This window comes from Oreochromis aureus, linkage group 7 (assembly GCF_013358895.1).
Source record: "Oreochromis aureus strain Israel breed Guangdong linkage group 7, ZZ_aureus, whole genome shotgun sequence".
Taxonomy (NCBI): Eukaryota; Metazoa; Chordata; class Actinopteri; order Cichliformes; family Cichlidae; genus Oreochromis; species Oreochromis aureus.
In genome coordinates, this window is record NC_052948.1 from 47,616,260 (window position 1) to 47,629,044 (window position 12,785).

The following is a 12,785-nucleotide window of genomic DNA, read 5'->3' on the forward strand; positions in this document are numbered from 1 at the left end:
CCAATAAACTGCGTCTTTTTGGGGAAGTTGTTTGGTATGCGAACCGTCTTGTCTGTGCACGTCCGTTTGTGCTGCCGTTGTTGCAGTCGAATAGGCCTGAGGCACGTCAAGCAGCCATAGATGAAGGACTGAGGTCCCCCCCGAAAATAACAGCAGCGAAGGGGGGGGTCTAATTTTCATAGATTTCAGCGCTCTCTAACTAAAAGCGCACCAGTTCGAAGACTGAACGGGTCAAACAGCACAGCAATTACAGCTCTGCAGTGGCATCTAGTGTTACTTCCTGGAACTGTTTCTTTTCTAAATATTAAAGTCTGTTAAATGGACCAAATCAAAGGCTCAAATAAAACAGATCTGCTTTGGCTGATAAAAGCCGGGTGTTTGTCGCAGGCCTGTCTGTATGCTCTGGTAGCTTTTAATTAGGGAAGAAAGCGTCTAGACCGTAGAAAAGGACCGGTGTTGCTCCTGAAAAGCGAAACAAACACACACACACAAACATACAAAAAATCATTCGCAGTCTTCAAATGTTGGCGGGCTATGAATGGAAGATCAATGAATGACAAACATGCCTCATCAGATCATCAGATTCATTTCCTGTATTCATTGCACACATTAGTCAGTGCATAGTGTGCAAGTTGTGATAAGGCTTCTTTAATAACGGGTTTACATGGTGTAATCTATTATTAATGGTTCAGGCATCTGTTACAATGCCAGCTGCAGGGTTTGGCATGTCTAACCCTCTAAAGTGCTAACTCTCCTTTAAAATCCTGAGTCTTCAGCCAGCCCTAGACATATATATCTATATATATATATATATATATATATATATATATATATATATATATATATATATATATATATATATATATATATATATATATATATATATATATATATATATATATATATATATATATATATATATATATGTATACACATATATACATATACCAACGTTCTTTTTAAAATCTTTTGTTAAGTAACAAGTATTAAAAAGGCACTTAACTCTGGGGATGAACCCACATCATGTCTACACATAACAAAGAATTAATTTCAAATTGTACAAACAGCTAAAAACTTGGCATATCTCATCATGGTGTCCACTATGTCCTTACTAAATTACATGATGGCAATTAGAGAAAAAAAGAAGAAGAGGTAGGTATAAAAAGTTATCTATGGCAGTCATATCTGAAAATCATGTCCTTAAAAAATAAGACAAAAATCCAGTACAGACCTGACGCTGGACCTGAGAGATGCATCTGCCTCTAAGGTTGATCCATCTACTGTTCTCTGAAGCCTCAGAAGAAGGATGGCTATCAAAAACCTAATTCTTGAGAAAGGAGTGGTAGAAAAGGTTGAGGTATGGTAAAATATGCAGGAAATTGACTTAAAATCAGAGGCAACCAGTCCGATGAATGGCAACAAGAGTTATAAATCCACCTTTAAAATATTGTTTCAAATTATTATTAATATGTATGGAGGAGGTCAGGAGAGAGGTACAACAAAATAGAGACGACTCTGGCCCTTCCAGCACTTTACAGGAAGGGCCAGAGTTGTCTCTATTCTTTGAGGTGACTGAGGTCCTTCGACATCTGCCGGACAATGCTAAGGATTTTCTACGAGTCTGTTGTGTCCAGTGTAATCCTCTACGCCGTTGCATGCTGGGGGAGCAGGCTGAGGGTCGCAGATGCCAACAGACTCAATAAACTGATCCGTAAGGCCAGTAATGTTGTGGGGATGGAGCTGGACTCCCTTAAGGTGGTGTCGGAGAGGCGGATGTTGTCCAAGATAAAGACAATGTTGGATAATACCTCCCACCAACTCCATGACATGCTGGTCAGTCACAGGAGCACGCTCAGTGAGAGACTGAGATTACCAAAAAGCACCACTAAACGACAAGGAAATCATTCCTGCCTGTAGCCATCTCCCTTAACCTAACACACTGTATACTGCAATAGCTACACCCTTTTTGCACATGCTCTTTTTTCTTATTCAGCTATTTATCAATAAGTGACTTATATATATATATATATATATATATATATATATATATATATATATATATATATATATATATATATATATATATATGTATATGTGTGTGTGTATGTATGTATATATTGTGATATTTCTTACTTAGTGTATTGTCTGTCTTTGTTACTGTTTGTACTGGAGCACTGTAACCAAAATAATTTCCCCTGTCATGATAGGAACTGCATTTTAGCCAGTGGTGTTGGAGATCTTGTCAAAATTGGTGGAATTGTGAATGCAGAAATGCACCATTAGGATTCGATCTGCAATGAAATATCATTTGGAAATTGTCTGATCATCACCAGCTTTATTTTTCAGTGTGACAGTGATCCCAAACACAATGCACGTGCAGTAAAAGCATAGATAAACACAAAGTGGAACACTATCAGTCAATGATTGGCCTCCCCAGAGCCTGGACATCAATATTACTTGGCAGAGAACAGAACAAAAGGGCAGGCAAAATTTAAAGAAGAAGAGCTTTGAATGCTATTCTAGAAGCTTGGAGAATTATTCCTAAAGACTACTTAAAGAAATGACAAGAAATCTCGTCATTTCTTTCTGTCATTGCAAATTATTTACTTGAACAAGCCTCTGATGTGTCGGAGTGTTACCAGAACATAAGTTTTTGTTTTTTTTCACAGCAGTTCGCATAAGAGAATAATCTTAATTTTAGTCAACATATGTGATCGCACATGCAATAAAAGGTATAGTTGTAATTTTACGGTATACAATGAATATACAATATCTGACTCCTCGTTGAGCTGAGTTAACTCGATTTCCAAAAGTATCTCTCAGTTTTCGCCCCTTCCTGAACTCAATTAATTTCGTGATCCAGATCAGTAGATTGACCTGCTACTTGCTGTGATTGCAGCACGTGATAGGCTGCCTGCTACAAGCCCCGCCCAAGTCACGATCCCCTTCGGGTTCTCCGTGACGTCAGTTAGGTGGAGATGGTGATATTATATGTGAAAACTATCTTACACATTCTGGCTATTTCAACAGTGAGACATGGTTATACATAACATAAAAAGAGCGAGAAAAATATAAACGACCCACTTAATTTACACGTCCTCTTCTTATTTAATTGGCCAGCCAGGAGCGTTAGGGAAATTCAAGGCGCACTTTATTGGCTGATTTTGACAGCAATCACGTGTTCTTGGCACACGATTGGCTGAGCTCTTAGGAGGAAGTCAAGTGTCACAACATTTCGGGAGGGATAAGCTCGGAGTTGACAAAAGCGGTTTGCCTCAGTCGAAACATTTCGCCACACTGTAATTTTTTATTTTTTTTCATTTCCAAGTTGGGTCCTGGACGGACCACGCGGGAAAGGATTACGTTATCCGGGTGCGAACCAACCACCCGCGGCGTGCCGAGTACTTGCTTTCACAGTGGACTTTACCTTCACCGCTCGGCACAGAGAGGAGAGTGGGACTTTATTGTTCAAGGCTAGCTAGCTAGCTTTGCAAAGCGGCTTGTTTTTGTGTGTATTTAGCGTGGACCGCAGGCTATATGGCTGCGAATTACGAACCGATATATGGACTTTCAGAAGATGAGGTAAGCTTTAAACTCAACCAGGGCCATTTAAAAAAAAAAAAAAAAAGTATACTACAACCAAGAGTCTCTTCAAGAGGGGTGCAGCCAGAGATGGCCAGCGTTAGCCCGATAGGCAAGCTAACAACCCCTTACCCTGGATAACATTCCAGTGTAATGTTCGGCAGCTGTCAGTTCCTCCCTGTCTTCGTGTCCACTAGTTTTCTCAGCTCATTTTCAGTAGCGCTTTCACCACTGTGACTCCAGTCGTGAAACCAAGCCGTCAAATTTAGTCGAGCAGCCTCTGTTGGTTCGTTCCATCCTCGGTTTAATTCAATTTATGGACGACTTAGAGCTTAACCGCTACCTCGCAATGCTCTGTTGTATCCCAGATGTGCAGAATGGAAACCGACCGATTTCTCGGGTGGAATGGCTCGATCCCAGTACAAGCTCGACCGCTGTGTCAGATTTAAACACCACCTCTTGTTTGTAACCGTGGCTGCCTGATAAGTGAGGTGATCACCGAAGGAGTTGGATGTAGAGGACTGTGTTGCCATGGCATTCAGATTTACATAAAGCATGTAGCCATTAATTATGAAATAATGCGAGCGTTATTGTTTTTTTTTTTTTTAATACTGCAGCATCATAGTCACGAGTCAAACATTGGACTTTTTTTTTTTTTTTTTTAAAACAGGGGAGCTGTCGTATAATCAGTTATGTGAGGAGCAGTGTACTCTCAAATGGCAAGCAGTGTGGATTTTTTTGTTTTGGATAATCCTGGCGGACAGCTAAAAATAAATCTTTAATGGTTTTTTAAAGGGGAAATAGGGGTGTGACTCTTGATTGTTGAATTTGCACACTGCCTGCATTTGACTCATCTGTCTGTCTGACCAGGAAGGATGCAAGAGGGTTCAGCTTCAGCAATTCACTGAATCTGTGTTACGTAGATGCACTTTCAACCCTGTGAAGTTAGTTTCTCTAACATCAATCTAGGGATTGGCCGATTTAGCTCCCGATTGTCAATATTGGATGTATTGGCCACTGGTAATTTGTTCTGTCACATCAAGTTTTTAGTATGTTATGTGACTTAAATGTTTCAGTGACAGCAAAGAGGAAACAAATACCAACAGCACCACCAAAATAATGATAACAGGGGGAAAGATCTTTATTGGCTAGAAAATATTTTTAACATCAGGTTTGAAATGTTGACGGAGAATTTAGGTGCCTTCTTATGTTAACATTGTAGTTATTATCTTTTTTTTTTTTTTTTTTTATAATCATTAGAAGGTGAACACTATCATTTAACCCATTGATAGTTCTGTGGTACCCTGCAGATATGAGGCTTGTCTGTAAAACCATCCCTCACACACACTAAACAGATGGGGATAGTATTCACTGATGATTTAGCCATGAAACAAAGCATTTGCTGTGATCATGAGGTAAACATTCAGTAATGCACCCCACTCCCCTGTTCTTCTCACGTTGTCATCTGGTGTTATGCTAGCATCATTAACTATGTCAGAGACCTCCCCAGTAAATTAATTGCAGCTGCAGTGACTTGGAGAAAAGTGTAGACACAGCCTGGCACGAGGTGGTTTAGCGTATTAAGTGTCTACATATTTTGGGATACTGCGTTTGAGTTTTAGTGCCAAGTTACAAACGGCCATTTATTTATAGGTGAGCTTTATTGATTTAAAAAGCAGCTCATTGCAGCTGGCTGCTTGAAATATCTTGGATGACTTCACTTAGCTAATTAAATGTTTTGACCGGTCATCTCTTTCCCTCTGTCCACAGCATGAAACACGAGTGTTACGCGTTAAGGTCATTGCAGGAATTGATCTTGCGAAGAAAGACATCCTTGGAGCCAGGTGCGTATCATGGAATTTTTGAGAACACGTCAGAAGATACTGTTTTTGTCTAAATAATAGAAGTGTTAGGTTGCTTTCCTGTCATCATTGTGAAGGCCTGGTGAGTGGACTTGGGCTTCTTTCTTTCTGGTGCTCTTCACGTTCTCTTCCTTCACAAAACTAGGGTGTTTTGGGACCTAAAAGAATGCATACACATCATCACAGTTCAGATAGGTCATGCCAAACATGTCAGCTACTTCACTCACTAATAATGATTCGCCACGGATCATTACATAAAGAAATCCATGCTTAAGGAAAACTAGACAGGCCTTAGTTCTAGCATTGTGTTTAGCATCCCCACTCTTTGGGGTTCTCCTTCTAGCTAGTCCTTTTTAACCTTGAGCAGCACAGTGTTATGCACGGTTCCTACATTCCTTCTAGTTACAGACCTTGCACCTCAAGTGTTAATCAATGACTTCCATCCTGCCTCTTCTATCCTACTCATAACCCACCTCTGTTACCCTTCTTCCAGATAAAAGAGCTTGACTAATTATTATACATGCCACATACCTTCTCACATGTGGGAACACAGTGGTTAAACTTTTTATGATCTCTGAAGCGTTATGTCCATCAATGTCCCCTTCCCATGTGTGATTCTGTGAAGTGCAACAGACTGTTAATACAGTTTTTACATGATGTTACATAATAACCCTCTGTGGAGTTATTGTAATTTTTTTTGTTAAGCATTGTAACTTCTGCTCCTTGAATTTTAATTACCCACAGCTTTGCTTTTGCTCTAATAATATGCTGAATGACTCGCTGTCACTTCTATCAACACCACCTCTACCATCCTGCTGGCTGTTGTTGTATTTTTCCATGTGCCAGTCAGAGACTTTCTTCTTAATTTGAAACTAGCTTTCTAGTGTCAAACTAAACATGGAATATTCATTATGCTGAAGCTCAAACATCCATTAGAAATAGCAATTACCAAAGAGCCACTTAAATGGCACAGCATTTCAAATCTTAACATGTGACCGCCTTTTGCTGTTATAGGTCTTTTAGCTACATCTTACCGAATGCCTGTTTAGGTTTGCAAGTGTGATTGAAATGCAAAACATGTAGCAAGACTTCGCAGGACAGACTCACTGAAGATTGCTTATCATCATTCTTTAAAGTAACATGTTACATGATGCTGTAAAGAAAACTTAAACTATATTAAACTGTATTATAATATCTGTCTGAAATCACCACAGGAGCTCTACAAGCCTCTTCTGAATTTGAGCTCTGTGCTTGCTGTTGATGCTTACTGTTGATCATAGTAATGTATCTGAATTGTAAGAATGCAGACATTGTCTGAGGAAGAGCTTGGCATGTGTAGCACTGTGTGAGTGCTACTCGCATGCCAGAGTGTATGTGTTAGCATCCTGATGCCCTGCTGGCAGGACAGCTCAGCCTGGCTCAGGAGAAAGCTGAACTGTAATGCAGTGCACTGAATGAGGTCTTGATGTGTGGCTAGCTACCACAGGAGACAGTGCTGACTTGGCAGTCTGTCACCTCATAAGATGCTCAAACAGTGCCAGCCTGTTCTTTTCTTCTTTTTGCTCCAAATGTGTTCCTGTCGGTGCTCCTTTGTGGCTCGTGTGTTACATTCTGTTGTTTCAGATTAAATGAAACACTCTGAGGTTTTGTTTTCACCGTTTTTGAGCAGCGATGAGAGAAAGTCAAGGAAGTAACTTCAAAGAGCAAGTGGACGGGGCTATGTTTTGATTCCGGCTGCTTTGGTATCTTTAATCTTGTGTTGACCACAAGTAGCCTGTCTCTCACCCTTAGAAGGACTTTTGCTCATAGAAGGAAGGAGACAAGAAGTCTCAGTGCAGCTGGGATACAGTGGTCTCATTGTTTTTGTTTAGTCACAGCATATCACAGAACCACACAAACACACAATTAGAAGCTGTGTTCCTGAAGATGTTAATTAGCAGGACCCGTTTTGCCTAGGGTATGTTTGCAACTCCTTTAATATCCGTCTGTCTGCCCATCTATCTTCGTTCTTATTCTTTTGTTTTATATCAACTTCTTCCTTCAAATGAAAGTAAGACTGCACTGTAGCTGCCAGGCAAAATATAATTTTGGTATATCTGAAGTGAAACTGAATTGCTGATTAGGTCAATCCTAATGCTATGGTTACTGATTATGTCCAAATAGATTTAAAACCCACTCACTAATATTTTGATATTTAAAAAGTGTTTAAAATCCTGTCTTTAACCTTATACTAAGCAGTTCTTGCTAAGCAGCCACAATTGTAGCTCCTGAGACCACAAGAGGTTATTACAGGATGCTGTGGCAGTAAATTCTGTGAAGGGTGTTGAAACGTGCCATGTGGGTCGTGCCAGAAACCCCAAATCATCATCTCGACACAAAACAGCAATCGCACCATTCACCTGTGTCAACTCAGCATACTGCTAATTTGACCAAAGACATCTGAAGCCGAAGCAGTCGCGTTCTCGACTGCAGTTGTTTGAAGAGTAAGTAGCAGGGGAAGGGTTACAGTAGTAGCAGGCAGTTATTGAGTTGCCTAAATTGCCCTACTAACATTATGTTCCACATCATCTTCATATACCACAGATAACAGTGTCTGGTGGTGGCTAACATGTATATTAGCTGTGTTGATAACACTTAATTTCAGTTCTCTTCATGATGTTGGGGAACAGCTAAGGTGTGTGAATATATTTTAATGATTTAAAGTCTGAACTTGGCTCTCTTGATTGGAATCCAGTTTACATATTGACGAGATATCAAGTTGGCAAGTCACCACAAGGACAATTATAAACTCATTTGTAATGCAGGTAATATGCATCTGTTGATAAGTTACAGTTGTTTTTATAAATTGTGGACTGCAAGGTACTAATTAAGGTGTATTACATATGCTTTCACTGAATAAATCTCTAATGTCAGTGTAGCCATCTCTCTTCTAACACTACTAGAGAAACTAATTTGAACCTGCAAATGCAGAAAAGTGTAATTCACACCAAACTGTCTCAGCACATATATCTTATTACATTAGGTTGAGCAAAGGAAAAACCTTTTCTTAGTCTGTGCAGAAATCCTGTCGTTGCTTTGCTTCTTTCTCGCTTTGCTCTTTGTTAATTGCGCTATCATTTTAATGTAAAAGTTTCATGTAGGACTATGTAACTTTGCAAAGTCACCTTCTCCACATGTACACAGACCTTTTAAATAGTTAGTTCTCCCAGGGAAGGGTTTTGGCAAAGTGTGGCATGGTACCAGGTGTTGCCTGCTGTGACTAACATCAGCAGACTAATTGGTCTTCGCTGTGAACAGTAGATCACCGCTCAGACCAGAGCTCACTGGAGATTTCTACCCTGTCAGCACCTTCAAATAAGCCATGTGGGGAGTTTTAAATAGCACAGTCACACATGGTCTGCTTATTGTTTGTACTGCTCTCCTCAAAACGTTTAGCTGTTTCTATTTTTAGCAGTCTTTACCAATAAGACATGATTTATATTTCTCAGGATACTCAAATGGAAGGAGTTTCTAACTAAGGTGCACCAATCGCAATTTTCTTTTTCTTCTAAGTGTGAACTGTCTACACTGGAACTATAACTGATTGCACTGAGAAAAAAAGTCAATTTGTTTGTATATGCTAATTTGTAATTTGCTTTGGTCTTTTATCACTTTGGAAATCATTGTTTTGATATGGAAATTAAATGAAATATGAAATGTATGTATCCTACTTATTATAGATGTATGTTGTTTGTTATATTTATTGCTGGGAGCAGATGGTTTGAATTTGGATATGCTTCTGACTTTTTTTTTTTCCTTCTTTGGTTTTGCAGTGATCCTTACGTCAAGCTTTCCCTCTATGTTGCTGACGAAACTAGAGAGCTTGCCCTAGTCCAAACAAAAACGATTAAAAAGGTAAGTCCATAAGTAAACAGTGACTTTGAAGCGTTGAACTGTAGCATGTTTAGTCTGATGTTTGTTGTCTTAGAGGTCCTGTTTATGTCTTGGGTGATGCAGTCACAAGTGGACAGCTACTCTGCAAATAAACATGGAGCCTACAGAAGTTTTGCAAACCAGCTTAATTATTAAGGGTCTCAAATTAAAGTCTAATTAATCTTGACTCAAAACATTGTGCTGCTCTATGTTAATTTTACAGCCGGTCTCACCAGCAGGGCACCTGTCGCTAATGGGAGAACTATTGTAAATGGCTGAAGCTAACGGGAAACGAGCAGTAGTTTGGAGATATTTCATGCTATCACACTAATGTGCTGGTGAGATTTCTTATCGTGTACATGTACAGTTGTAAACAGACTTGTTGGGAATAAGTCTGTTAGCCAGTACTAGTGCAAGAGGACGTTGTGTTTCTCCACTGGTAGGAAGAACACCGATTGTGTAGGCGTTCTTTAAATGTGGCTCCAGATAAATTTATGTACACACTGCTAAAACAAGCGAATGGCATTGTGTAGCCCACGGCATATCTGAATATGGTGTGAGCAGTCAAATCTGCGTGTGCATTCTCACACCTGTACTTGGAGGTTTCTCCTTGTGATTGGATCACCCAAGATGCATGTTAATTCCAGGTGAGAACAGAGCCGTAGCTTTATTCCTTAGTCACACACACTCAGTCACCAATGGCAGCAGACTGCTATGCAAGAAGTAATCTGGAGTTCATTGTACTGCCTGATGGTGCTTTGGCACATGGAGGGATCGAATGGCCAGCCCCTATATTAGTGGAGAGCTCACTCGACCACCTGAGCCTTGAAAGCCCAATGAACTCTAATGAACCTACTTGTATTGCTTGGCTAGCTTGGCCATCCCTGCCAAACTAATCTACTTCCACACCTGCACTTTAGATGGGCCTTTTCAGCCACTTAAATGTGCACTTATTGAGTCCCTTTTAAAGTCACAGGCGTGGGATCACAGATCATCTTAATACAAACACACACTCCGTACCCCCACACCTGCCAGTCAAGGCAAAGCTCCAGAAAGGCACAAAAAGGCAGGGCTTCCTTTATCTGTTCAGGACAGTCTAGAGGGAGACACTGGTCGAGCTCTTTACCCCGTGGCCTATTTTTGAGGAGGAAATCTGTTCACAGCAGGGGGAGCTATTACTTGCCATTATTGTAAACCCAGGACAGGAGACATTTCCAATTCAAAGGAAGCTGTAATTTGAATGGAAGTGCATATTGATTGCCAGGATTTTTGAATTTTCTGAGCTGTATGGTTTAAATTTCATCTGAAATGTGTTGGGTTCTGCTGCACTCCATTTTATTCTTTTCTGAGGCTGTACTTTATAATATGCAGGGGTTAAACTTTAAAGCATAGCTTGACTCAGTTTCTTACTTCCTGGTAGTAAAGTTGGTTATAAGAAGCTGCCAACGAAAGCCTGTGTTGGAGTCAAGCAGCTCAGGCCCACATGCAGCCAAACATATGCTGCCAGTGGCCATGGTTTTCTTTATAGGATATAAATAGCTGACAATAGCACTGCTATGTGGAGCAGAAAAAGAAGCAGTGGTGCTGAGCTCTTCTGTGGGCTTCATGTGTCTTTAAGTGGGACACCTTTGATGGCATCTTTGTTGTTGAAGCTAAGAGTTTGGCTTGTGGCAAGATGACATGAAAAAAATGGGATATGACAAAGAAATAAAAAGCCAGTCTGAGGCAAACATCAGTATCTAGACGATGCCCTGAGCACAGAAGAGCTGAGGTTAGGCTGTTCTGGATATTTTTATTTTTGTTTTTGCCTTGTGAGCCGTGGATTTCATTAATATTGTTCGTCCAAGTACAGCGAGTTAATTTGTAATTGTGGTATCTCAGTAGTTTTAGTACAGATGTTATTTTATCACTGCTGTAAAACATTTAATGTTTATTATTCAGTGTAACTTGTGAAATTCAGGTTTCATTGACATTTGAGTGTTTAAGTCATTTGAGTCACCAAAGGAATTTTAATGAGAACTGTCACTTAGTTCTCAGTCTAATAAAAACATCAAATGTGTGAGGCAGAAGGAGAGTGGATTGGAGGGGGGTGTAACTGCTGAGCTGATGCATCCAGAAAGTGGGTGAAAATCCTCACGCCTGTTAATCTGAAGGCTTATTCTTATCACAGGAGCAAGTTTGCTACAAACCACCTCTAACAATATAAGAGAGGATCATTGGCATGCCAGATAGAGCCTAATTTTGCACTTGGCCTCTCTTCTCTCACTCTGAGTGGGATGCTTTTCATACATCTGTTCTTTTCTGTGTAAACTAATGATGCTGTTTATTGTGTCTTAATGCAGTTATTCATTGTGGCTTCTGTACACTGTGTTTCAGACCCTCAACCCAAAATGGAACGAAGAATTCTACTTTAGAGTGAGTTCAGATTTTGAAATGCTTTCTTGAATGATGATGATTATTTTTATTTTTTATTTTTTGCTTTGACAGTCTGTTATTGCTCTGCTTTGGAGAAGTAGTTGTATAGCTGTGAGTCTTTGGTTGCAGTTTAACATGACGATGAGACCCACGTCTTCCACCCCTGTAATCAGACAGGACATTATAAGCATAGTGACACATATATGATAACTCTAGACTGAGGGTCTTTAGTTCATTGTTAGGTGGTTGCTAGGCATCTATAATTCGAGTTTTGTGAATATAAATAGATAACATTGTTGTGAAATTAAAACGATAGAATACTTTATAAGATGTCATGGGTGAATAAATGATACGAACTGGTCATTTCCCGTTGTTAGGTAGTTAAGTCGCATAATGATGTCATAATGTGTAATATGGATAACAGCCTTTTAAGAGTACAAGTTGTACCTTTGTGTCAACTTTGATTGCTCAACTCCTGATAGTGTAGGAGTTGTTTATGAGGAAACAGATTACAGTAAAATGGGCAGTGCAGCTCAGACTTGTATTTCAATAATTAGACAGCTGACTACCTTCTAAGACTCTGCACAGTCTTGAATTATTACAAAACAAAAGCAAGCAGCCAGTTACTCGCAAATGCACATACATTTTGACATAAACAGCAAGCAACTTCTCTAACATCTTCCTTGTTATTTTGTTGCTCCCACAGGTGTGTCCACAGAATCACAGGCTACTCTTTGAGGTGTTTGATGAAAACAGACTGGTAAGATTCCCACTTTTGTAGATTTATTTAGAATTATTGTCTGACGACTAAATTTAACATAATGCAACACTGCCACGATTAGTCGACTAGTCGATTTATTACGTCGACTATTAAAATCGTCGACGACTAATTTAATAGTCGACGCGTCGTTTGAAGCTTTGTAAGATCCCAAAAGACGCAGGAGTAAGTAGTAGGATTTAAGAGTGTAATGACGGACTGAAACAGAAGATGGCAGCACTGCATGTACAAGGATG

General features: G+C 39.7%; 1 protein-coding gene across 2 annotated transcripts in view; it reads left to right on the forward strand.

Annotated features, from left to right (window-relative positions):
* Positions 1-3,218: 3,218 nt before the first annotated feature.
* nedd4l (NEDD4 like E3 ubiquitin protein ligase) overlaps positions 3,219-12,785 on the forward strand; it is a 43,977-nt gene continuing 34,410 nt past the window's right edge. For both annotated transcript variants that reach the window (XM_031754443.2, XM_031754444.2), the window contains exons 1-5: positions 3,219-3,582; positions 5,353-5,426; positions 9,257-9,338; positions 11,733-11,771; positions 12,478-12,531. In XM_031754443.2, the coding sequence (XP_031610303.1) occupies positions 3,538-3,582; positions 5,353-5,426; positions 9,257-9,338; positions 11,733-11,771; positions 12,478-12,531 (294 nt within the window). In that variant the 5' untranslated portion in view covers positions 3,219-3,537. The remainder of the gene's footprint in view (positions 3,583-5,352; positions 5,427-9,256; positions 9,339-11,732; positions 11,772-12,477; positions 12,532-12,785) is intronic.